This window comes from Amia ocellicauda, chromosome 17 (assembly GCF_036373705.1).
Source record: "Amia ocellicauda isolate fAmiCal2 chromosome 17, fAmiCal2.hap1, whole genome shotgun sequence".
NCBI lineage: Eukaryota > Metazoa > Chordata > Actinopteri > Amiiformes > Amiidae > Amia > Amia ocellicauda.
In genome coordinates this window covers 2,881,549-2,907,836 of record NC_089866.1, presented here as the reverse complement: position 1 = coordinate 2,907,836, position 26,288 = coordinate 2,881,549, and the positions used below count along the sequence as shown (strand labels likewise).

The following is a 26,288-nucleotide window of genomic DNA, read 5'->3' as shown; positions in this document are numbered from 1 at the left end:
TAGCACGCTTTTTATTATTACAGTAGTAATAGTTGCTGGTGTGGATGTTGCATTAGTAAATAATAATAGCAATGATAACTACAATTTAAAGTATGTGAAGTTACGCACTGTGCTGTAGTCAAGCTCAACACAATGGAGTTGCCAAAACATACAAACAGTCGCCTGGGCGATATGCACCTCCTTTAAGCCCTGCAAGCGCTGCGGCCCGGAGAGGAGTGTCAATAAAGCTGCGCGCATTTGAAGTGCCGTAAAGCGGGCTTTTGTATCGTCGCGGCGCCGTTGGTCGGCATAACGACGGAGCCGGCGACAGCGATGGCGTCCGCGGAGGAGCTGGTGGCGGCCGGGCTTTCACACGCCGTGGCCCGGCAGCTCAACTGTCTGACCGAGGACAACAAGAACACCCGAAAGAGAGCGCTGGACGCCATCCGCAAAGAGACCCTGGGCCGAGACCTGTCCAGCGGGGCGCTGCAGGGGCTGTTCGACCACCTGCTCAAGCCGCTGCTGAGGTGCCTGTCAGACCCCATGGAGAAGTGCAGGGAGACCTCCATACAGATGCTGGGCGACTTCATCCGCCGTGTCCCCCGGCCGGAGGACTCGCTACCCTACCTCGTCCCCGCACTGACGCAGCGCCTGGGGGGCCCGGAGATCGTGGAGCCGGCCGAGGAGCTGCGGCTGGCCCTGCTTGGGGTGCTGGGCCTGGCGGTGGAGCTGTGCGGGGGGCGGCTGGCCGCGTACGTCGAGGACGTGGTGAAGATCCTGCAGAGGACCCTGGTGGACCCCTTCCCGGATGCGAAGAAGGAGAGCTGCAGGTGCACCGTGAGCTTCGCCAGGGCCGTCCCGGGTAAGCATCTCTGGGTGCTGGTTACACGGGCACTCAAAGCATGCTTGTGTTGCAAATACACACGTGTTTACAAGTGCATGCGTTTGTGCATATCATTATTGTCAGTAGTAGTAGAAGTAGCATATCGTTATTTTCATTGTTCTAGTTTGACATCTTGGTGTCAGCGTTGACTTGGTTGCCAGGTGTATCTAAACCCCCAGGCCCGCCTCCAGACTGAACCAACCTAGTCGCCTTTTAAAAGCAATGAAAGCAATTAATCATCAATTTCTTAGCATCTGGAACGATGTACTTGTCATCAATTAAGCAGGTGATTTGTTAAATGAAGTTTATTCAGAGATTTGGATTAAAGAAAATGAACTACTCTTTTCATCCCTCAAATACCCAGGGCCCCTCAACTGAACATGCAATTTGCTTAATTGATCAATAACTTCCATTTGTTCCCAGTGTTTTGAAATGAGCAATTTGGGCACCACTGCTATAGCCCTATTCCTTCTAATAAATAAATAAATAATCTCGATACTACTGTACTACTACCACTAATAATAATAATCAACGCTATTAAGAGTTATCTATAAAACCTGTTGCACTGGGGCTCTCAAGGACTGGGTTTGGGCAGCGCTGGCCTATATTAATAGTAGACAAGTGTTTTGGCAACTCCAGGAAGGCAAGGGTTAAAAATAAACCACTAATTACCTCTTAGTTGCACTACCCAAAAAAAAAAATGATGAGTTTCAAAAATATTACCATAGAGTTCTGTCACAATGAATGGAGAGATGGAAAACGTGTTTTTAAAGTTATGATTTATGTTATTTATTAGATTTTTTCCCCCCAATTTAGCCCATGCAAGCCTGTATTTTAGCACTTACAGAATTATGGTAAGTTAAAGGCTTTAACAGAAAGGAAAAATAGACTGGAAACCAATATAATTAGGGAAGAATGCACTAACGGTGGGTTTTGAAACCAAATATAGTCTTTTTGAATTTGGGAAATTATAGTGGTAAAGCAATCAAGTTCCAACACAGTGCTGAAGTGAAACGTACAATTAAACCTCAAAACTTTAATCAGGAGAAGTGCTGAGTACACCTTTTCACTTAATTAGCACAAATGGGGAAAAAATATTTTGCTACTCTAATTCTAAACATAAATTACCAAATATAGTGTTCCTTAGATGTATTTCAGCTCCACTGATTTTCCCTGCTGGAAGCTGGAATATTTATTTTTCCTCTGGTGTGTAAAGGCCTGCAATGATGCTCAGTTTCACTCCTCCGTTTTGCTTTGTGTTTTGCAGAGCACTTTCATATGCAGGCCGAGTCGCTGGTGAAGCCCTTGATGCAGACCATCTCTCACCAGCACTCCCGGGTCAGGGTGGCCGTGATCGAAGCGACGGGAGCCGTGATCCAGTTTGGGAATGCGAAGTCCCTGGACGACGTGCTCTCTCACTTCGCCCAGCGGCTCTTCGATAATTCACCACAGGTAGACCTGCGCAAAATCTCTCGAGATCCATCGACGGAGAGCAGGAGAACACTCCTTATGTTTTAAATTATTTAATTTCCACTACGGTGTTCTTCTTTCCTGTTTTCCACGTGATCAGGTGCGACAGGCCGTGACGACAGTGGTGGGAAGCTGGCTTTTGAATCTGCGCGACAGATACTCCTACTTTCATAAACTGATTCCGCTGCTCCTCAGCAGCTTCAGTGACGAGATCCTGGACATCAGGTAGCGCGCTCTCCTCCATCCCGCTTTGCTTGTTTGCATGCTGTCTCGATAAAGCCCTGGTGTAGATAGACATCCCTTTATAACCAGGCTGGTTGTCATTAAGTGCCTTCATCCCGCTATTGATCGAGCCGTTAGATTTCACTGGCATCAAGCATTCTTCTCTTTCTCCTGCAACTCGTTCTGATTTCAGATTGTAAGGCTGATGTTGAAAGGTTAAATTGCTGTTGATAGGCAGTGGGGGCATCAGACTAATAATATTCCTGTGAATAATATTCATCTCCCAGGCTCCTCGCAGCAGATTATTGGAAGAAGGCAGGGTGCCAGTGGCAACAGGAGAACGAAGACGACTTAAAGGATAAGCTTGACTTTTTAACCTCGCCCCCTTCTCTCTATCCCGCCGGCGGTAAGGCATTTCCGTCAGTGTGAATGCCAGGGCAGCCAGCAGGCTCTCTTTGATGTGTTTAAATGTATATGTATAAGCTGTTCAAAGATGGTGTATATTGCTCCGTGGTTGTCTCCTTTATCAGTTCAGCAAGATCTGTGTGATTTTGTTTATTTCATTGTGACATTTCGAAGTTATGCAAGAGAGAGTGCTGGAGATATTCTTGCAGATGAATGTTTGAGTTAAAAAATGCTTAGTAATCTGTCAATCAGACAATGTGACACTATTTTCTGAGACTTTATAAACCCCCATAAATCATAGCCCACATCTGCTCATGCAGTTTGGAAAAGCAAAGAGAAAAGTGGGTCAGATACTGTATGTTTTCTTTGACATGACTTGCTTTTAATAACTATCTTTTGTACAGGTGATTTATGACTAAATTACATTGGTATCTTGCCTGCTGTAAAGCGTGTTGCTTTGAAAAGATTTTAACCACCACAATCTCATCTCCCACGCCTTTCTGCAAGCTGGTTTGTTCTTCTGGTCCCACGTGGAGCAGAGCTTATGGACTGACTGGAATGGAGAGAGACTTTTTTTTTTTTTTTAATCCATTGCAGAAATGTAACAAAACAAAAACATTCTCACCTCTGAAATTAAGTTTTATATTTTACTTGCAGCAAAAGACAAGTTAGAGTCTGCACCTCCCCAGTGCCTCTGCAACTGCCATCTGTTTTTGAGGGAGTTAATCTCTATCTCCTGTGACCGATCATGTGTTTGAAGCCACTGCTGAGCTGATGAGTGGATATCATCCTAATAATAAAGCCGACGGGAGACCTTCAGGAGTCGAAGTGTGAAGTAGAAATGCTTGAAAATAATCTGTCTCTGGGTCAAAGGTGAACTGAGAGTGCGTGTTTTCACAGGTCTGGATTAGCAGGTATCTGGGACTGTTTCCTCTGTCAATTATGGGAATTACTACATTAGTTCTACTTCTGGGCAGGATATCTTAAAACGAACCTTTTATCTTGCGAACTGTCTCACAAAAAAATACTCCATTTGTCTATAATGGTATTTGTAGTTTGGCCTAAAGGTGAAATGTAACCCACCTTTCCTCCTGTGTAGTCTTGTGTCGGGAACTGCACTCGACCTGTCGGTGATGAATGAATCTTTATGCAAGTACTCCACTGGAACACGGTCATTATAATTGGAAGTGAAGATGAATAGATGCATGATAGGAAACCCTTTGTGCCGCTTTATGCCAATTTTTAAACGGTGGGAAGGATCATCATTACCCCGGACCTGGGGGCAGATTGTTGACTTGTGCCTTTCCTGCTGCGACACATTTGAGCACCCTGCCGTGCAGATGTAAGACATACCAAGGACACACAGCACCTTCTGTTCCTTCATAACCCGCTATTACCATCTATTAATAACACTGTCAGCTCTAATGAGTCAACTTGCAGATCTCCTCCAAACCCCTACTTTCTCAGGAGAACAAATCGCCCATGTCGCTGTCATGTAGAGAAAGAAAATAGTCCTTAATATCTCCAGGTAGGCTTATACTTGACACTTCCTTTATTCAGAGGGCGGGGGAGTCCAGATCTTATGTTTCCATTCACACATAAAGGATGAGCAATGTGCCACAGAACAATCAACGCACTTTTCTCCCTGTGAACCATGGTAATGGTATCGACAGGCAGGTGCCGAGTCTGGCTCACCGACAGGAACTGCGCTAATGACAGCGCGCCTCTGTCACGGGGAAAGTACACTGGGATAACTGATGTGACGGACAAACAACAACTTGAGCGGAGCGGAGGAAACGTCAGGGTGCGTTTGTCCTGACCTTTGTGTGTCCGCTGGCCGGAGCGCCTCGCTGCTGGCTCTGATCAAGTGTAAAGGTCGCTGCTGTGGAGAAGGGGAGCCCTTTCTAATTAAATGATATTGTTATGTTTAAAATGTCACCTGAGCAAAGAACTAGGGACTACCTGTCATTCTTCTCAGTTTTTATCTTTGCTTTGTGACTATTTCATTCTTTACACCTGCCTTTCCTTCATGTTTTCCCATCTATACCTCAGCAATGATGTGAAAGATCCCTACTGCTATTGATTAAAGTTCCTCTTAGTAGTTTCTCAAAAACAATAATCTTGAACAAAAGAAGAGAGAAAATCTGAGGTTTAGAGGGTTTTACACCCTATTTTGTTTGAATTCATGTCTTTGTTTTCTGTCCAGCGGAGAGACCGGAGCTCGGCTGTCGGGAGCTGGTGTTCAGGAACCTGTCCAAGATGCTGCCTGCTGTGAGCCGCGAGATCACGGACTGGGTGGTGGGCACTCGGGTCAAGTCGGCCCAGCTCCTCGCAGTGCTGCTGCTGCACGCCGAAGACCACGCCACCCAACACATGGAGCTGCTGCTCAGCACATTGTACCGGGCCTGCGCCGACGAGGAGAGGGAGGTCGTCAGCAATGTGAGTCTGATCCGAGACGGATCGCTTGGGATCTCAAAATACTCTTTTAATACCGTCTGCATTTGCCCTTTGTTTTCCTTTTTTGTGGTTTGTAAACCGATGCTCAAGTAGAGATAGTAAATTCTCTGTGGCTTTGTGATGTCATCACTTGCCTGTTATAATTCTCCACGCCATCAATAGAGACAAATGGCTGTGTTGGAGTAATCTTTACCCAGATGTAAGTTTCCACTAGAAGGCCTTTGTAGACATTTCCAATTCCCATTCTGCATGACTGTGTCGTGCTTTAATTAGTGAAAATTCTTGCATGTTGTGAATTAAAAGTAAATCCACTTGGATGCTGATTTTCCTGTACAGAGTTTGAAATCCGCTGAGCTGATCGGGACGTTCGTGAGCCCGGAGGTCTTCCTGAAGCTGATCCTGGGCCGTCTGCAGAAGTCCTCCTGCTCTCCAGCCCACCTCATGGTCCTTGGCGCGGTGCTGAGGGGGAGCTCGGGCCCAGCGCTGGTGCCACACCTGGGCAAGATCGCGCACATGCTGAGTCACCCCGACATCGGCCAGGAATCTGAAAAGGTACGGACCTACAGACAGGCTCTCCTGTCAGACAGAGCCGCGCTGTCAGGGAAAACCCCCATCTGTACTCCCCATTCGTGGGAATGCACCTTGCCGAGCACACCTGGGTTCTCTGCTGGCACCTGTGTAAGTGGGCAGTGCGTCACACGGGGCTCCTGCTGAGAAATCTAATGAAACGAAGACTGACACACAGTAATAAATCCCCCGCAGTGCGTTTGTTCGCTTTTCTGTTCTCCCCTGTTGTTTACTCTTATTGCTTTAAACACACAGCTGACTCTTCAAAGAGTTCTTCCTCTAAACTATTCCAGCAGGCTCTAGGTAACATAATCCGCTGCGTCTTTACCTCGGTGCCTTTAGCAGCCTTTGCCAGGCCAGCGGATGTTTTGCCTTTATTGTGTCAGATTATTGTTGTCCTCCTGGTCAGTGACCTCGGCACAGTGTAGGATGCGGTTTGTCCAAGACTTAGCAGCCGTGTGTCAGTTCCTCTGTGTATAAAAGTGTTTCGAATAAAACGCATGTAAACATAGGAGGTGCTGGAAGTCTTATGCGCAATGATTACATTTTAACACCTGAGTCAAATGCTTTTTAATTTTTTTATTCCTGTGGGTCACTTAAGACTCATTCAAGATACAAAACAAACATTTTATTGACTTAAATTAAAGGGGTACTCTTAACCACTAATTAAGAAACCAATTCAGTTCAAAGTGCATAAACAAAAACAACTACTCCACAACGAAGGAGCTCCAGTAGCTTCATCCAGTTGGCTCTTGAAGAATAATAAATTAATCAACCTCTCCGTCTGTGGAACGTGTCCCGCTGTCTGCATTTTTCTATTCTCCGTCCTCAATATGCTTCCCCTTGATATCAAGATGAGTTCCCAAGGCCTGCTCTGTTTCCCGGCCGCGCCGAAGCGGATGAGTCATCACCCTGTGCGATTCGAAAGAATCTGGATTCCTTCTCTCGTCTTGGCAAACAAAAAAAAAAAGAGGTTAATTTCCCTTAACTCGTCTCTCCATCATCTACCCCTTTATGGCCAGTGATTCAGTCCAGTGTCTCTGCCTTTGGAGTGCATACACATAACTGTGCTACCCAGTTCCCGTAGCAGATGCCAGAAATGTCTGAGAAGATGATCGTGACTGATTAGAGATGAGCATGGCAGGAATCCGGAAAGGGAAATGTAACTTCTCCCTGGAGGAAACAAAATGGGTCCGGCTCACACGTTCGGGACAGATGGAGTCAGACCTCTTGCCATGAAGGACAGGAAACTTCAGAGACTGATCACAGAGGTATTTCCACACCTGCATGGTGTAAACACCAGCGCAGAAAAACATGCCCCTGCCCCAGCCCATCTTGGCAGCACGGCCGAACAATTGCAAAACTGACACCGAACTCGGGAAGAGCACCTGTGTCCATCCTGAGGAAGGATCTCTCGAAAACAGGGGGCAAGAACTGAGCTACATTGCAGAGGGCAGTGGAATTCTGCCCCAGTACCTTCCTGAGTTAAATTTAGACACTTGTTGTGGTGGTTTTGTGTTGTCATGGGCCTACATTAATATAATATCCCCTCTTTTTCAACTAAAGTTATTCCTGTGATGGCCAAGCTTCACACCTGAGTTAGTTTCCTATTAACCAAGTACTAATACACTTCACCTGCTTCTGAGGAAAAATGGTGCAGTTCCTTCTCCGAGGGCCCTCCCGTCGGCGAATAACTTTGAACTGTTAAACCGAGTTCGCAAACCTGGACAGATGAGGTATGACTTGGCTTACTCAAGAAAGGTTCTTTGAACGAGCCATAAAATTAAACGTCCAAGACATTAAGAAACCACATCAGATGTGCTGGGATTTCAAGAACGCCTCTGCGAGGTGAAAACCGATACGGCGGGTTTTGCACAGTAAACACATCCAGCCGCCACGTGCAATTTTTTCTGCACAACATATGTTTATATAAAAATAAAAGAAATGCTGACAACAGGATGAAAGGAAGTTGGTATGATTAGCCTTTTCCCTAGCCTCATCTTTGCATCCTTTTTTTATGTTTATTTTTTTAATTTAATCCATCTGAAAGAGAATTCCTTTGACACTACAGTATTGACCACAGCGCACTAGTCATTTCCAACAGCTGTTTCAGGTACAAGTCCATGTAATCGGCGTGGAACCTGGAATAGCAAAGGGGTGGGTGATCTCAGTCGTACTGCAGACACCACATTGAAGAGATGGCTTCTTTCATCTGCTTTTGTTAGTGTTGAATGACTGAGGCGTTTCTCTCCTGCGCTCTGAAGTCATGATGGCAGACTCGGATGCCTGACGCTCATATGTAATGGTTGACGATTGAATCCAGCACACCTTGTTGGGGTAAAGATGGCCGAGCTGGACGTGTGTCTCACCTCGGCTTCTCTCGCCAGGCGTCAGGAGGCCAGCGCTGTACTTTCTGTAGCAGGATTTAATGAGTGCTGGCAGAAGCGCAAGAAGATGCGATCATCCCAGATGAGCTAGTACAATATGAAGCACTGGATGTTTGCATTAGTATCAATTCCTGGATGTCTGTTTTTTAATTCATTTTCTAATCTGTGGAAGTGCCCGTGCCTGAATCCCTCTCTCTTGTGTCTGTGTTCATATACTTTGTATGCATAGGGCAGTGAAAGAGCCCTATATAGGGATTCTTCATCCCTGCTAACATTTGTGAATTCGTGTCAGCATGGACTTTGAATTACGGCCAGGGACTCAGTACGGTGATTAATCCTTTGACATACCATGAGTCATAAGAGGCTAATGAAACAAATCAACGATAATAAAAAACGAACACCCAGGGCAGCCCCGGGTCCAGATGGGAGTCCCTGCATCCACATTTCGGCTCTCCGTCACGGTACGGCCCAGCTCATTCCCTCCCTGCGTCGCTGTAAAATTAATGCGAGTATTTTCCAGGCTGGGGCGTGAAAAGACTAAGCTCTCCTGCGCCTGTGAAAGCATGCAAATTCAGAGTATATCCGGGCAGTGGAAAATTAACTTTTCACACGGCGAAACACATGACCATCTCGAGCTGTTGTTTTTTTCCACCACTTTCCCTTCCCGCTTTTGTGCGTTTCGTCCCCCAGGGCTCCCCCTAGCGCCCTGACTGCGCATGTGCGTGTGTGGTGCAGGGAGCGCACCGGGCCGTCCACTAACTCGCAGCCGGGACTCCTCTCTCCTCTGAAGAAAGTGCTTTCCCAGGTCTTCACAGCCAAGTCTTACACCTGGTGGCTCGGCTCGAGTGAAACCCGACGCTTCCCTTTGAAATTTCTCTCTCTAATGACAGGCCGGTGGAAAATAGGAAAATGAGCTGATGATAAAACAGATTTGGAGGCTTTTGTTTAAACAAGTTCAGCTAAAGTGTGAAGGAAAAAAACTCCTCCTCTACCTTTGGCAGGCTTCTCTCTTTGACTCTCCCTCTCATTTATGAATATATATCTATATATAAAGAAGTGCAAAAAGAAATGTGGATGGGAAGAAAATCAACCATCAGGAAAGAGCTGGGGACCTGTGGAAAAGTTTAGTGCGGTTCCCAGCTGTTGAGTGTTATCTGCTTCGTTCCAGGTCACCACTGCGTTCATTGCCACCGGTCTGCAGGTCACTGGGGGGGGGAGACATCAGACATCTGATAGTTTTTAAACGAGTAGTTTGTAGCACTTTCCTGTCACTGTTATGTAGTCTTTTCGGTTTAATTTATTTTCCTCATTAGCAGACGTAACTGTCTTTTTTTTTATGTATAATGATCAATAAAAATTCCAAAAATATGATGTCTAACTTCAGGGTTAGATGCAGCCAAAATTGAAAGTGTTGTCTGCAGAAGTACTGCATTTCTCATCACAGTGACAGCTGGCCGCTGGGTCTAAACGGCGTTTAAGCAGCTAAAAAGATCTCTCTCTCTCCCCTGCTCATACTTGCATCGTTAATGTCAGCTTGACACCTGGATCAGTCTGAACATGTTGGGCTCTTGTCTTTTTTGTCGGGGAGCAGTGACAAATGATTCAGAAAGTGTCTCTTCTTTCAAAAACCTGGGGGATCCTACAAGTAAAAATATTAATCAAGTTTGTGCTAATAGGAAATGGCTTCTTTTCTCTCTTCCTAAAAGTCTTTGGGTGAAGGTGTAGATGTGGCCGTGTAAGACCTCTCTCTCCCTCTCTCCCCCCCACAGCTGGAGTACTTGGAGCAGTTGCTGTGTTGCGTGCAGGCGCTGCTGTCACAGGGTGGAAAAGACTGCCGGGAGATCAGCCTCCAGCTGTTGAAAGTTTTAGTGACCATCCAGTCTCTGTCTTCAGATCAACAGCTCCATGACAAGGTAATCTCAATGGCAGAGGTTTCCGACAGCTGGAATCGACTGGAGCTGTGAGTTTAGCAGGCCAGGCATGGCAAAAAAGACACGAGCCTAACTCCTCGGCAAGCTGCAGACGTTTACTGTGGGCATCTAATTCATAGCTTTCAATCTGCCTCTCTTGAGTGCTTTCTGGCCTGGCGAGGGGGATTTTATGTTATGTAACTTCAGTGCTGGTAACAGAAATTACTGGACGATCATTCTTCTCATTCAAAGGGAACTGAAAGTGCTATTATCCTCTGATTTCGAGACAAAGTGTACCATGCAGGAACTCGGACGTGGGGGGGGGCGGTGGCAGGCAAGGTGAAGTGTGTGTTTACTTAGCGGCATCAGCATTGTCCCAGGAAGGACAGCGGAGGGTGTAAGAGAATAGCACCGGATACTGCGTTCTGTGGTTTGCGATTCCCAGATCAAAAGATTCATTGAATATTCGTTGACCCTGGATATAGAGTCATGTTTCTGTACAAATATGAAATGGTCTGAGAGATCAAATATTGCAGGGAACGCTTTTAGCAGCAGCAGCCTGTTTGTTTATTCTGGGGGGTTGCATATTCTGCCAGCTTCGACGGGGCAAAATAAGAAATGGCTGTTTGGTCTCCTTGGATACCAATGTTTCTACTTCGGCAGGACTGTTACATTTCCAGAAATATACAGTTGTTTCCAGTTATGTTCCAGCTGATGCCATTCAGTTTTCTCCTGGAATCCACAAACCCTGTCCTTATTTTAACCAGAGCCCTTGTTTTTCATGCTTTCAAGCTTCCTGCCACTGTGACACAATAACAGCTCTGCACTGCTGGCTGCCCCTGAAATGTTATCAATGGTTTAAAATAGCATCTGCTTTTAATGTGTGTAAAATCAAACAAACACTTCAATAAATAAATAAATAAAGTTACAAGAATCCAGTTGCTTCAGATTTATTCAGTGTTCAGCTCTATTTTTGTTATTTAAGTCTTGATGTGTCTGTTGTATTAAATATTTGAGACTGAGTGATATATCTGGGTTATAATGGAAAATAAGACGACTACAAGAGAAGACACTTTTGTTTTTATCCATAAACAATTACAGAAACTGGACACCGAGGTCAGTATACACGTAGCCGGGCAATTGTGTTGAAGAAGGAACAACAAGGCTCTCTGTTTATATATTAAGGCTTATGAAATAAGAGAATGCAACTTTGTATATTCCAGTGTAGAGAAGGTATATTGTGTCTTTCAATGAGTCACATTTTACAATGTGATGCGTTGGATGTGTCACTCGCTGCCTAACACAGTTGTGTCCACAGTAGCAAACTTTTCTTTGAGATTAGATTATAACCTTGTTCTTGCTATTTAAGAAACCCTCCTGCTTTCCATGGTTATTTAAAATGAGTTATTTCAGACAGCACTGCAATACTACGAAGTCTCCCTGAGAGAATATGCATAATGATGTGGTGTAAATATAGATCATGGCAATATGAGTTTTCCGCGTAAAACCAGATAGCCTGGCCTGTGGTAACGCCAGCGGCTGAGCTCTGTGTACAGCCGGGACAAACTTATTTTCCGTACATTTAATTAAGGGATGCCAGGGTTGTGCCCCCTCAGAAACGTCTGTCAGAGAGGCACAGTCTGGAAAGAGGGAGGGTGTGTGTGTGTGTGGTGTCGGTGGGGCAGGAGGGAAGTGATTTCGGCTACCCTAACCTTGGTGGAATCGATCGTATTTTAATCCGCACCTTTGAAGTAAAGTCTAAAAGGTGTCGAAGGGTGGTCAAACTCCCCGTTTCATTGTTCCTTTGTCTGAGAGGAAGCTGGGGAAAATGCACATTTTATTGATTTTAATAAAGGAAAAGAAAACCGTTTAGAGTTCTCCTCTGAACCGGATGACTGTCTTCTATTTTTATTTTTATTTGTGTTGTCCCGCTCGACCAGGATGTGCGGTGACAATCAAGTGCAGGACAGGAGTACATTTAGAGTTATTAACTCTCCCCCTGAGCAGCATAGTATTTCCTGCCCTTGTATTTTCATTATGGGAATGACTGTGGATTGGGGTTTTCTATAACACAGCGAGGGCTTTCGAAACGGCTCTAACGAGAGGCTTTTGTAGGACTGCAGAGTGACTAGCTGGGGAACTAAGACGATATATTATTGTCTGTGACAGTCAGTGTGTTTAATGTCAGGCAGTGACAATAGGAATGATTGTGTCTAGTGAGGGTGGCCCAGTCTCTGCAGGCAGTGCTGTCTCTTATCCGACCAGTTTTATGTTCTCTCTCTCTCTCTCTCTCTCTCCCCAGGTGCTGGAGGCCATGGGACTCCTCTCTGTGCTGCAGGACCTGGGTGGCCCGTCCGAGCTCTTCGGGCGGCACATGGCCGAGCTGATGGAGTGGCTGGCGGCCAGTCAGGACAGCTGGACCGGCTACTCCGTGGAGCGGCTGCAGTTTGAAGTTGTCGCCATCCAGTCAGGTGAGGCCGGCCACCCTGCCACGAACAGCCCCCCAGCAAGACGGCACAGGTCTCGCTTTGCATAAACGTTGCGGTTCGTGACCCCACTCTCACCTGCAGTGCTTGCTGGGTTTCAAATGGGTCGTTTTCGAGGCTCTTAGTGTCCCTCGCCTCTTTTGGTAACATTATTTAACTATAATGGCAGCATTTGTACGGAAACTGTTGTCTTACACACACTGTGCTGCGTAGAATCTGTTTTGACCCTCTCCTGTCCCGCTGAGAGGAGTACAGGTCCCGTGCCGATGCATGCTCCCAATTTCTCTTTCCTTGCCTTTGTCCAAAACTCAAGGCTCTGTGTGCATCAATTCACACTTTCAATTCCACTTTAAATTAAGGCATTCTTAGCAGCATCCCTACTGAAAGCTTTTGTGCTGCATCCATTGTTTTTCTTCTTTGCCCCTCTTTAAAAGCAATGTCCTGCGTAATAGGAGGGCAGTGGCACCCATTTGACAAACACAAGGAAAAGAAACGTGGCCAATGACCATCATGTTGTGTTTTCTGTTTGTCGGCTGCGGAACCTAATTTATTCTGAGTGCATCTTTCCGGCTGATTGAATTGGTAGCGTAAGAGAGCTTGTCTAATCCTCTCGTGTTCAGCCTTGTCTGTGGAAAGCTCAGTCAGTATTGTGTGGGTCAGACGTCAGCCTTCAAACAGACGAACAGTTGAAAGCAGGACTGATCAGCACTACCTCCCCCTGTATCCTGAAATGTTTGAAAAGTATAATAACATATTAACCAAGTCCAGGCAGAGGTCTGTTTGCTGAGCCTTGGCAGCAATGCTTCTAAAGCTGGGCCTGTCTGATACTAAGCACAGGGGACACAAAACAGTTGACAAAATTAATCAATTAGGAAAATTGTTCTGTTAAGGGTTCAATAAATCATTTATGGTTCGTACACACTCAGGAACTAGCAGACCTGGAACTACACCAGGTATAAATCTCTGAGTTAAACACTGCATGGAGCAGCAAGCCGAGCCAGTCACAAAACCCATTCACACAGTGCAGAAAAATGCAGGAGGCTGTGTGAATTTGACAGAGAAGAATTTGCTGTGAGCCGTCCAGGTTTCACCTAGGGACACATCCCAGTGCCTCACTCCTCTGATGCCGTTACGGTTGACGGACAGCCGTGTTCGCAGCTGCCGGACTCCCGGTCAGACACAGGAGTCCTGAGAGCTCTTGAATGAAAACAGCGCCCGGTTCCAGCAGACTGCAGCGGCGGTGGCACGCTATCCAAGAATCCCTGGATGCACGGGGGCTTAGTTCAGGGAAAAAGGGCAATTCAAGGGATTGTTCTTCTGACCTGTTTTCATTGCCTCAGCTAATTGTTTCAAGTCCGTGCCATTTCGGGGAAGTTGACATGCAGCGCTCTTCCTGCAGAGCCAGAGGTGGCTGCCCTTGTCTCTTCTCCCAGACCGTCCCTCTTATCTTGTGTGAAAAGCTGCGGAATGCGGTCTGATGAACTCTTGGCTCTCGTGCCCATGTACCCGCCGTGCAGCTGTCTGTGCTTTCGCTCTCGTCCCCTGTACCCCCGTCCTCACAAGATTAACCCCACCTTCCTCTGTGCAGCCGCCGTAGACGCCACAATCAAGCTTTGTTTTGTTTTTGTTTACAGTCAACGCGTGAAAGACTGTGGGACGTCACCTCAGAATACCTCCTTTACTCCATGTCTGATTCATGCATTATACTGCTGTGTAACTCCAGCTCCCTGCCCTCCCCTTTCAACTCTGAAAAGTCACTTCCAGGTTCTTGGGAAAACCACCTCAGGATTTCCTCCGTCTGTGTCTTTGAAAAGCATCAAAGATCGATTTGAGCAGCTGGGAACATTGAGCCTATTAATTTCTCTGGAAGGTTCTCAGCCACTTGACATCAAAATAAACCATGTTTATTAATATTTCTGAATTAATCAAAATCTGGATTTATTTAAAAGTAATTCACGTTTGCTTTTATATATATATATATATATACACGCTCCTTTGTGAAAGCACAACACAAATAAACAGGCCCGAGGGGAAGTTCCTCTGAACTGCGTCCAGCGGCCCTGCTGAGCTGAGAGTCCTGCATTGCAGTGTTATTGTGTTTTAAGCGATGTGAATCGTTGTCATATGGGGGCCAAAGTTGTGGCCCTGGAAGACGGGAATGGGTGGGTGATGGGGAAGGGTCTGATGAATCTGGCCTTGAATCATTCACTGCGAACGGTCGTAACCTCTTGTGTCAGGAACTCCTTCGGCGCTTTTGAATATCTGCACCATGGCTGTGCTTTGATGTGATGTTCTGCTCAGGCTTCCTCTCCCTCCGCCGTGATGTTTGGTCTCGGTGCGGCTACATGGGAGCTGGATCAGTCGGGTTGAGTGCAGTGTGAGTTTTGGCTAGCGGCTGCGGACTATCGGCTTTGTCTGAAGGTTATTCCCACAAACGCCGCAGTGATATGGCAAGACACCTAAAAGTGCTGGGAAATAAATATATATAAAACTGTTCTGAAATGCTTTGAAAACAGGGCAGTCACCTCCAGTGTGACGTGGAAATATATTTGCTGTTCTATAGTGTTCATATAACTATAATGAGAATTACAATGATGCTTAACTGACTTTGACTTTGCTTTTCTAGATAGATTCGGTGGTCATGTGAACGTAGGGATATTGAAGGAATAAAAAAAGCCTGTGCACCAAAAAACTAGTTTGAAATGATTTTGAATTGGCAGCGAGTTAAACCTCTGCTTCTGTGTGAGTTCAGCACAAAAACATGATTGGAAGAGTTGAGTTGATTTTACAGGTAGAATGCTGGTTATATGTATTTTCTGTAACTTAAAATCGTCATTTCTTTTAATAGATGGGTGGGCGTGATTGACATAATTACATCTAAAGGACTGCTCCTGCATGCTGACCTCCTGCTTTTCTGTTTCTAAAGTGAGCTATAACTATTCAGGGGCATCGCAATCTTTGGTGCAGCTTGACCGCCCTCTGCTGTTTGAGTACACTCTGTCCCACTCGTTGCCAGGTTACAAATCAAGTGGCTTCAAGTTATCTCAACCTCAAGATTCACTTTCCAGCTAAGACCTCTCCGCGTTTCACACACAACTGGCCAATCGCAGCTAGAGCAGCAGGTTTCTGCTCTGATCCAATAGACCTGATGTGTTGATTTTGCTGTCGCTCTGTTTCTTTTACGTATCAGTTTATTCAGTCGTCGGTGAGTATCTCTCTCTGTCCTATGTATGCGTGTTCACCCAGGTCTGTGTTATGGGTCTAAAAGTGAGGACAGGGCAAATTAAGACACTTAATTCTTTGCACACAACAGGGGCCTAGAAGACTGCTGCATCCGAGCAAAAACAAGCTAGATCTGTGTGTGTTGTTTCGGGGGACAGCCTGAAACTCGCCAAACCCCTGTGTTGCAGACTAAGAGCATGGTGTGGAGATGGTCTCCCCAGGGTGGCGTCCACTCAGAACCACTGGCATGAGTAGGTAGTGCTGAAGGCCAAGCCGTTGATCTGAGAAAGAAGTCCCCGTGTCGGAACAAGGCCTCAATCGCATCTCTCTAGCGTCTCGTGTCGTGCGGCCCAGACGGTGCTGGGAAAGGGCTCCACCTCTGAGCATTTCCAGAGGCATCAAGCCCAGTGCCATGCAGCCCAAAGGGTGTATACAGATTTCCACTTGATCAGGGAACTCCTTATAACCACCCCTCCCATCGCTGGCTTGAATTCTGGACCCATAGCCGTTTCCTGCATCATCCCATTAGCTGCTCTGATTGATTTCACACATTGTCTGGATGATGAGGGTGAGGAATCAACTGTGACGCCCAGCTCTGTTTTCCCCTGAACAGCTTCCAGCTCATGCAATGTTTTCACTTCCTATTTGCAAGGGAGGTATTTGTTTCCCGTTGTTCCCCTCAGTATCGTACAGCATCTGGTTACAGATGTTGTCCTTTACAGGCAAAGGGAAAGTCTATGTCATGCACTCTACACCCCGAAGTCGTCCAAGAAAAATAACAAAAGTCTGTGTTTTCCAACGTTTTCAAGCCTTACAATTATGAGTGTACAATGCTTATATCTGCCCTAACTATTTCTGTGTTTTCACATTCATTATCATATAGTTATTCACTGAAGATTTGGATGTTTATGAGAAACGTAAACTGAAATTAATTAGGGATACTGGTGAAGGTGGGAATGATCTCACTGTTACATTTTAGGTTATTTACTGAGCATTGTTGTGAGTGATCTGTTTACATTTTCCATTAAAAAGTGATGAAATTAGGGGTTATGTTTTGGCCCAGCCTAGGGTTAGGGTTAGGGTTCGAGGTCGGGAGCTGTTTTTCTATTCTAACTAAATCCTGGTTTTAGAGAATTGTTTAGAGTCATCGGACAGTGATTTCGTGAGGACAAATTACCCTCCCAGTCTCCTCTATTCACTCTTTCTCATGGGTGGTTTGTGGTTTACTTTCAGGACCTGCCATCGGAGGGGCGCTGCATCAGTTACTCCCTCTCCTGAAGACGTGTTTGCAGCCCAGCAGAGACGCCGAGATGAGGCTGAAGCTCCTCACCGTGCTGTCCAAGCTGCTCCTGAACGCCAGCGCCACGGTGGACTCGCGGGGGTAGGTGCCCACTCCGAAACAAACAAACAATAGGGAGATCAATGTCGGTGTGATTACCGCAGCCCCCCCTGGGTGCTGTGAGGGCTGAGAAAGGAATCCGTGGAATGAGTCAACGCTCCTCGCCGGCCCTCTCTGGCTCACACGTCCCGTCCCGCTGCGTTCGCTTACACAGTAACAATTAAACCGAGAAAGGAGGGAAGTCGTGATCCTTAAATATCTCTGGGGGGAAAAAATGTGCCTTCTGGTTATTATTGAGTGTCTTGTGGAGGACTGCCAGTTAAAGAGACCCGCGGTGAGAGACTTATTAACTGTAAAGCAGACTCCATTAGGGAACTTCTGTAGAGTTTAATATCCATCTCAGGCCATGATTGGCTTCCGTACGAGATTTGCAAATTATGGTGTCGTGTATGTTTCACAAACTTTTCTCCGGGTGGACAGGTTAGATTTATTTTATAGGAAATGTTTGAAAATTAAAAGTTAAAAATGATATCTCAGCATAGCCTACCAAGCTTGCAACCAGTATTGTCTCAGCATCATCCTTTATGAGGCAGAAACTGCTGCTGTGTCAATTATGGAGTCAGTGTCTTGCTATGTAATAGTTACACACTGCCGCACATTGTGAGGCTACAAGACCCAGAGCTTTGTATCACTTTGAGGAACAAAAAAGGGCTTTGAACTGTGAACCAGTCCACTGTACCCGGCCGCACACAAACGGCGGCCAGACTGTGTAGGCGGCCAAGGCCAGAGTAAATGGTAACTCTGGGCTTTTAGACTCGGTATTTCAGTAACGCCCAGAGCTGAGAGACCTCTCCTGATCCCTCCTCGCTCGAGTGTGGGTTGCGAGCGCAAGGACTTTGAAATCAGGCAAGACAGACCTGTTTATGAGGCCCCTTTATGAATCAATCACCGGAGACATGGCCTTGGCGTTCGGAGACGTCCGCACCTGTGTGGTCCGTCCGCCGGTCTGCGTGTGTCTTGTGGCCTCCGTTCCCTGCCTCGCGTCGTTGCATCTCGGCACAGAGAGGTGCCCTGTTTCCAGCGTGTTGTCATTCGTTCCCCGGGAAGATGACATGGCCGGTGGAGAATGCGTTGCAGACGGGGAGCCGAGCGTTCCCATTGCCCCGCCCTGTCAAGATGAAAGGGATTGAATTACGCTCACCACTACAAAGACTGAAACAAAGGCGGGGGTTTCTGTGTGCTGTAGTCTTGTTTTCAGTTGTGGATCTTGGCTTGATTATCGCCTGCGTGTGCTTCAGATCTGAGGTGGCTAATTTGTCGGAATGGGTGTATTAGTCAGTGCGGTTCTTGTGGTCGGTGCAGTTGTTTCTGAGTCGGTGAATCAGGGACTATTAACAGGGTACTTAGCTGACAGGTAATAAAACTAATGATGAGTTGTTCCTTAAACAAGATCAGCTGTGCTTTCCCTTCAGATCATCATGTGCTACGTGGTACTGTTCCTCCAAGACAATATTTGCATGTTCATAGCACATAAAATAGCGCAGGGCAAGAGTTAGTCAATAGTACAGGGTTGTCAGCCCATCTGCTTCCTATTCATCCACAAACCATCAGCACAAACAGCTGAGCAGAGGCTACAGACAGAGAACTGTTTAAAACACCACACCTCTCATCTGCTTTTGTTGTTGTTGTTGTTGTTTTTGGCCAATTGAGAGTTAAAATCAACTTGTGAATGAAGGTGACAAGCACAGAAATACAATAGAAAGTGTGGTCCCCTTGTCGTGAATGGTCAAACCTTTGTGGTGGCGCTGTTTTGATTAATTCATTGCCAGAAGACGAGTGTGACATGGGGGTGCGCGGGGGCCCATGGTATTAGAACAAAATTGAGTGAGTTTCCATGCTGGGGCGGTGAATGGGAGATTGACAGCAGCCCACTGGCTATAGCCCTGGCAGATCATCTGCTCTCTGCCCTGACGCTGTGAAACTCCTCTCTGAGAGGTTCCGCAGGTCCTCACAGCCTGGAGCCTCTTCATGACACGCAGATCCAGTCTTACAACACAGTTTTAACTGGCTCAAATTATTGCATTGTGGATCCAATTAAAATATGAACCTGAATATTGCACATATACAGTGTTGTTTCTTCTTCTTTATTGACTTCTTCAACGTTTTTAATTCAATAAACTTCATTCAGCAGGAATAGGCTGCTGCCAGGGCTTAGCACCTGTAATGTGTTGATTCTTGTTTCAGGGGAATTTTCTCTTGTCAGTTCTCATTAGAGAGACCCAGAGGAAAGTGTACTTTCAAAACTGAACTGAACCTTGTGCAGGTGAAGACCACGCCAGCCTCCCCCCCCACGCACACACACACACACACACACACGAGACTCGTCCCGGGCAGATTCAAGCAGCACTCACTCCTGTCCCTCGGACCTGACGAATTTACTCGGTAACGGCGAGAGCTCAGGGTTAATCGCGCAGTGCTGCGGAGATGAAAGGATCCCGAAAGATTGTCTCAAACGTGGCCATTTGAAGCCGTTCCAGGAAAATCCCCCCAGTGATATCAAAGGAGAGGTGTAAGTGTTTATTGTGATGGCGTGCTCTGTAATTGCTTACCTGCAGCTACAGTGCGGGGGGGACGGGGGACGAGATATATCCATGACAGGACAAGTTCTAGTGAGATAAGTAATTTGGCACATAAATCATCGGGCGGATTGGTCTTTGTTTGTGACCTGCGAATGGTAGATGTTTGGTTATTGTGCGAGGTGTGGCTCGGGTGTTCGGGGGCCGGTTTCCTCTCATATTGCAGGTCTGGGCTGCGAAACCAACTGCAGTTGAACTACTTAAACAAACACCAGGACTGTGTGCCCACCATTGTTTACTTGGAGAAAAAGAAAGAGTGCCATTGTGTCAGGTTGTGTAAGAGACTGCTCCTCAGTGTGTGTGTTTGTGTGTAGTGTCCAAGCATTGCGTAATTGGTATGGAAAGCATGTTCACAGGTAAAGTGTTCGTTGATGTTGTGGACTGTTGACTGTGTAACCGGTCTCTATCCACAGAACCTCCTTATACAGACGACGAATCGTCTCCAGCAATACGACCAGGGCAGCCTGAACACACAAGGTTTCCACCGACACACAATGAAACACTTGCATGATTTATACCACTTTCCCGCTGAACGACCCAGCATTTCGTTCCAGGACACCTGCCCAGTGTGTAGTGAGAGCCCGATTTAAAGATTGTGACAAAATATCGACATTACCATACATATCTATAATGGCCTTTTAGAAGGTAATTTTAGTGACATATTTTTTTAATTTAATGGTTTCTTTCCCAAGTGGTATACGACAGGTTTATAAGGGGAAAAAATGAAAAAGTATTCAGTCCAGCAGTGAAATAGTATATTGTAACAGTAATGTGTTGGTGGTTTGCAGCCCCCCCTGCTGGTACAGAGCAGAGTGACAGGCATCTGTTCTGTGATCAGTTCAGGAGAAGTAAGGACCTGGGAGTGTGGAGTTAATGCAAAGAGCAAACCAGCACCGCCAACAATATACACTGTACCCTATAGCAGGGGTCTCCAGACCTGGTCCTGGAGAGTCTCCATCCACTTCATCGGATAGGTCACACTAAATCACCAATTTCTAAATACTGGGAACACGTGGGAGTGATTAATCAATTAAGCAACTCAACCAAGGGAGCGCTTGACTTGACAGTCTGACATTATTCAGAGGATTGCTCCAGTGGTTTGGCAGCATTTACCAAACCTTTGTTTCCTATTAAATACTTTCAGGTGTTTATAAATTGGTCATAGAAGGGTGTCCTCCAAAACCTGCTATACAGGTGCAAGGCCGTGCTCTGGTCTGACTGCGCCTGCAGCTCTGGCTGTCTGACTGGAACGGAGCCTCTTGCTTTCCCAGAAGCCAGTGGGGCGGCCGTGTGCAGTCAGGCTCCGGAGGGCCAGGATAGAGCGGGCTGTGCGTGTGCAGGGGGGGTCATCATTGGGCACTGTGGAACAGCAGGCCCCCTTTCACACGTCACCATGGTTCGGAAACAAAGCCAGCGAAGCTCAGAACCGCCTAGCCCAGATCAGTTTCCTCCTAAACGGCCGGAGAGCGCGCTGGCCGTCCCGGGGCCGTTACTCAGGGTGTCATGAGTGTCAAGATTTGTGTTTTCTGTAATTAAATGGTCCTTTTTTAGGGGCCTCCACAGTGCTGGGGAAGGGAGGCTCTGAGTTCTGTACAGGGGAGAGCCGAGCCAGGCCAGCAGGCAAGAATGAAAAACTAAAATCTGGAGGTTGTCCAGGCAGACTGCCCGCCCCCCCCCACACACATCCTTAAACATCATTTATTGTACGTCCAGCTTTTCACTCGGCACTCTCGGAGAGCGTTACATAAAACACTTCTGATAGCCTGCAATCGGGGTGTGCTGTTTAGGTTGGCAAAGACGTGCTGTAGCTCCTTTTTCTCCTCAGAGGAATCTCCTGTACATTTAGAAAAAAGGCCTTTATTTGACTCTGTGCCACAAATGAGATGAAATAAAAACATGATGTGTCTTTAGGCTCTTAACCCTTTTGATTCCAGTGTCAGACTGTTTAAACTGCCATTTGAAAACTGCAAAACCAATACAGTCATTTCAGTCCAATTATGCTACCTTTTTCCTTTGGTTCAGGTGGTGGTTGTGGGGGTGGGAAGTCTCATTTGGGAAATGAAGGAATGAAGGAAGCAGTCCTGTACCTCTTCTTCCCTAACCTGTTTCTCTCCTCCTCTTTCCGGGCTGTGCAGAGAGTTCGCCCACTACCTGCAGCCCTTCCTGCAAGACATCCTGCTCCCCAATCTGGTGTGGCAGGCGGGCCGGACCTCTGCGGCCGTCCGCACCGCCGCAGTCTCCTGCCTGTGGGCCCTGCTGTGTGGGGGGACGCTGTCACAAGAGCAGGTATCGTCAATTGCCCAGTCGGGACCCCTAGAGACCTGCAGCCGTGCCCATCTGTGGGAAACTGTGAACCTTTCTTCAGTGTATGTGTTTGTCTGTATGTATGTATTTAGCTCAGTAGGCAGTCTCAAGCATTCCCTCAATCCGTCTTTATTGAATTCAGTGCTCTTCACAAAGGAACGGCCACCAGCCGCTCTACAGGCAGTGAACACGTGAAGAACGAGTCCGTGTGCGTCGCCCGTCGACGACCGCCATTTGGCGCCGCTCTTGCCTGACAAATAGGCGTTTGGCTGCCAACCCTGGGGACACAGTCTGCAGCTCCGGGGGGCGGCCCGTTCGAATGCCTGTGTGCCGCAATGACAGTCGGCTCTCTGTCTCTGCGGTGATTGTTTGGATTGTGAAGCTGCTTTTAACGGTGTGCTCCGTTTACCTTCTCTTTACACAAAGAGAAAAGGAAAAAAAAATGCATTTGGTTTGGTGTCCCATTCAGAAACAACAGCGGCGACTTCAGGTTCAGCGAGTTCGTCATCTGCTTTTTAATCAGACCTTTGCCCAAAAGCACTGAACCGGACTCCCTCCCACAGTTTGTTCTCTATTAAACCCCATCAGATTCCTGTTACGGTGCTTCTGCTGCTTTTTATAAACTAAACGGTGCAGTGCGATGTCAGAAACTCTTGCTGAAGAATTGTTTTTTTTTTTTTTTATGTGATGAATTAGGTGCTGTAAAGCTACATTTTTAAAGAGGGTTGTGCAACACCTTGTCGAGTCATTGCACAACATGGCCATATATTAAAACGATAAGGCTAATAAATCCTGAGTACTACAAATGAAACGGAAACGTTGTGGTTTGGATCAGGTGCGGCTTTATTCCAGTCTGCAGGAGATCTAGGAGCTCCAACAGCGCGATCCAAAAGCGATTGTGTCAGCTTCCTGTTCAGTGCATTGCCTAGCTGTTGCTGCACATGTTGTGGAGTAGACTGGCTGTAGATTAGGGAATATGGCACGTGTGGGATTTCAGGGCGATTCTGCCTGTTCGCAAAACTAGATCCTTAATTTCTTTCCCCGGGGTGAAGGATTTGGCATCCATCAGCAGAAGATAACAGCCTAATCAGTCGTCCCTGATGGGGGAATTATCGTTGTCACTAACAATCATCTGATCTCTCGCTTCCTGCCCCAGAGTTGCTCAGAGGAGACCTCTGTGGAGGATTTGAGGACTAACAGATTAACCTGATCCGGTGAAATTCATGCAGCCCCACTTCAGCGCCGTAAGGAGTCCCGCCTGGACCGCACAGGAATGTTTTCAAATCTCTCAACCTCTTTCGGCGTTACCGGGGGCCAACTTCCTATTTTCACAGGCGAGGGCTGAGGTGGGGAGAGCTCTTTGACATCTCCCTCTCCCTCTCCCTCTCTCTCTGTCTCAGCGCCTCTGGAGTGTGGCAACCAGGACACGTCTTCCTCAGCTTTCTGTGTCAAGCGTTTCTCTTGGCCTTTTAGTCTCCCACACCTTTCCGGCAACACTTAGTACCTGAGCAGCCTACCTCCATCTGGCCCAGTGGATGGCAAGATATGCCGTCTTTGTAGTCAGGGGCCAGCTGGGAACACTCAGTTCCTCGCCGCCTGGGAGACGACAATAGGGACCAGGGAGGGAAGACTAGCTGCTCGTTAGGGGGGATGACACACGCCCGACTGTGTGTGTGTGAGATAGTTAGTTACCTGGTCGCTTGGACACACTAAGGTTAAGGTATTTCCCTGTCTTAACATTATAGGTACCATAAACAATTGATAACTTTGACTGTGGAATGAAGTATCCCTGATTAGTTTTCCAGTGGTGCCTGAAACTAATTCACTGACCAAATGGAGAACCTCAGGCCCACCCTGACACTTTCTGAGCTCTTTGCTTTGTAAACATACTGTGTATTGAAATGTTTAGTAACTGTGAGGAAGAAAGCCAGTTATGTTTTAAAATATGTTGGCCGTACGCCCTCGTGCCCATGCCGGCCTCATCCGTCTGCCTGGACGAGGGGCTTAATCTCTTCCCCTCCCTGTTGCAGATGCTGTCGGTTCACGGCGACCTCCTGCCGCACGTCATCGCCACTCTGGACGAGGACTCCAAAACGACTCGGCACACGGGCTGCCGGGTCGTTGCCGCCACGCTGCGGATCTGTGGGACACGGCTCCACCCGGACGCCCTGAACACAGTTTACCCTGGTACTCATCTGTGTATACTGTCACATGTCAACTGTATATACATTCAACTCTTCCCAGAATCGCGGTCCGCCTCGCTCATGCACGGGTGCCAGGTGGTTCTTCTTGGCCGTTTCTTTGATTTGTTTTGGGGTCTGGGGCTCGGTTTGTTTTCCAGAACTGCTGAAGCGCCTGGACGACGCCTGCGACGAGGTCCGCCTCTCAGCCGCCCAGGCCCTGTCCGCCTGGTTCCGGTGCGCGGGGGACGAGTACAGAGCCCAGTGCGGGAGCCACCTGGAGTTCCTGTTCCGCGGCCTGCTGGTGTACCTGGACGACCCGGACAGCAGCGTTCAGGGCGCCGTGTTTGGTAAGAATGAGTATAAGTCTGACCGCAGTGTCTTCAAAGGCTCATGCAACGTCAAATTTAATCACAACTGGGCGAGCTTTCCTCCCAATACAAAGGGGGAAATTATCTTGTCAACAGTGGTGTAAAATCCTGGCTGTAAGGCGACACCCAGGTGTAGATATCTCTGATCGCAGGCATTGAAGCTGGACCGACTGCCCACAATAACAGCTGTATAAAGAGCGCATTGTGTCGTCTCCTTGCTGCTGTTGTTTCTTTTCCTTTAAACTCTTATATGGTTCTTAGACTTCAAACAAACCCTCGACTGCTTCGCGTCTGATTTCCTGCCAGTGCTACCGCGGGTATGCCCCCCCGTCGTAACACTATAGAGTGCGCTACCTTAACTGTTCCCTTGTCATAAAAACGTAGTGTTTATTGCGTCGTTGCGCAAGCAGGCATTGTTCTCGGATCTGCGCTGCGTATTGCCAGCGTTAAAACGAGCCCGTAAAACAAATCTTATGCTTTGAACAAAGAACTGCCTACATAGCCAGATAAGTTATCTTAAACATATCCTTAAGTTGCCCATTTCCCCAACGGCTCTAAAGTAACAGAAGTGTGGCAGTGGGAAGCCAAACTGTTTTTTATTTATTGTTTTAAAACCCAAACTGCCCTGACTGCTCTGACTCGAGTGAGTGTTTGTGGGCCTGTAGTGCCCTCTAGTGTTCACACCTGGGTCACACGGTCCTTAAACCCCAATGGTGGGATAGTTACTCAGCTGCTTGGGTCAGCGTTTCCTTTGTCTTGGCCTGTTATCATCAGGCTCCCAAAGTGCTTTTAAGACACTCCGCTGGGTGTCACTCCTGAGGTGGCACGTGGCAGTTAATTCCACACTGGGAGATGTTTTGTAAAGGTGTTCAGTAGACCACGCTTTTCATCAGAAGGTCAGTCTGGGCTGAGTGGGTGTAGGGTGGCTAACGGGGGGTCTCTTCTCTCTCCCTCACAGAGGTGCTGAAGGAGGGCAGCGCGGCGTCTCTGTCTCTCCTGCAGCAGGAGATCGAGGCTGTGAAGGAGAAACACCGGTCCCCCGTCTACTGTGACCAGCTGCTGCGCCACATCAGCGCCCTGCCCCGGGACACTGCATAGACACAGATGCACAGACACACACACACACACACACACACACACAGGCAGACATACAGACAGACACACACACACACACACACACACACATACTGAGACACTGAGACACACACACACACACACACTGAGACACTGAGACAGACAGACAGACACACATCATCAGGTTTTTGTTACAGCTGCATCACTTGTTGCTTTTAAATACTTCCAGCGTAACGATTTTTAAAAATGTGCTTTTGTATTGAAAGTACATCCTATATATTATTTATGTTAATATGTTAAATAATCTAATGTTGAACACACACGGTGCCTTAACCTAACAGCCAGATTATATCCTTTCTTACATTTGTAAAAAAATAAATGTCATTGTGGCACTCT

At 47.1% G+C, this 26,288-nt stretch overlaps 1 protein-coding gene across 1 annotated transcript; it reads left to right on the top strand.

The window, feature by feature from the left end:
* Window positions 1-239: 239 nt before the first annotated feature.
* Window positions 240-26,288, top strand: dnaaf5 (dynein axonemal assembly factor 5). Its single transcript, XM_066688874.1, has 13 exons — window positions 240-841; window positions 2,130-2,314; window positions 2,433-2,557; window positions 2,842-2,960; window positions 5,166-5,398; window positions 5,753-5,968; window positions 10,140-10,283; window positions 12,583-12,751; window positions 17,222-17,369; window positions 22,099-22,249; window positions 24,298-24,454; window positions 24,609-24,797; window positions 25,777-26,288. The coding sequence occupies exons 1-13, from the start codon at window positions 313-315 to the stop codon at window positions 25,914-25,916; spliced, it is 2,505 nt and encodes an 834-aa protein (XP_066544971.1). The 5' UTR covers window positions 240-312; the 3' UTR covers window positions 25,917-26,288.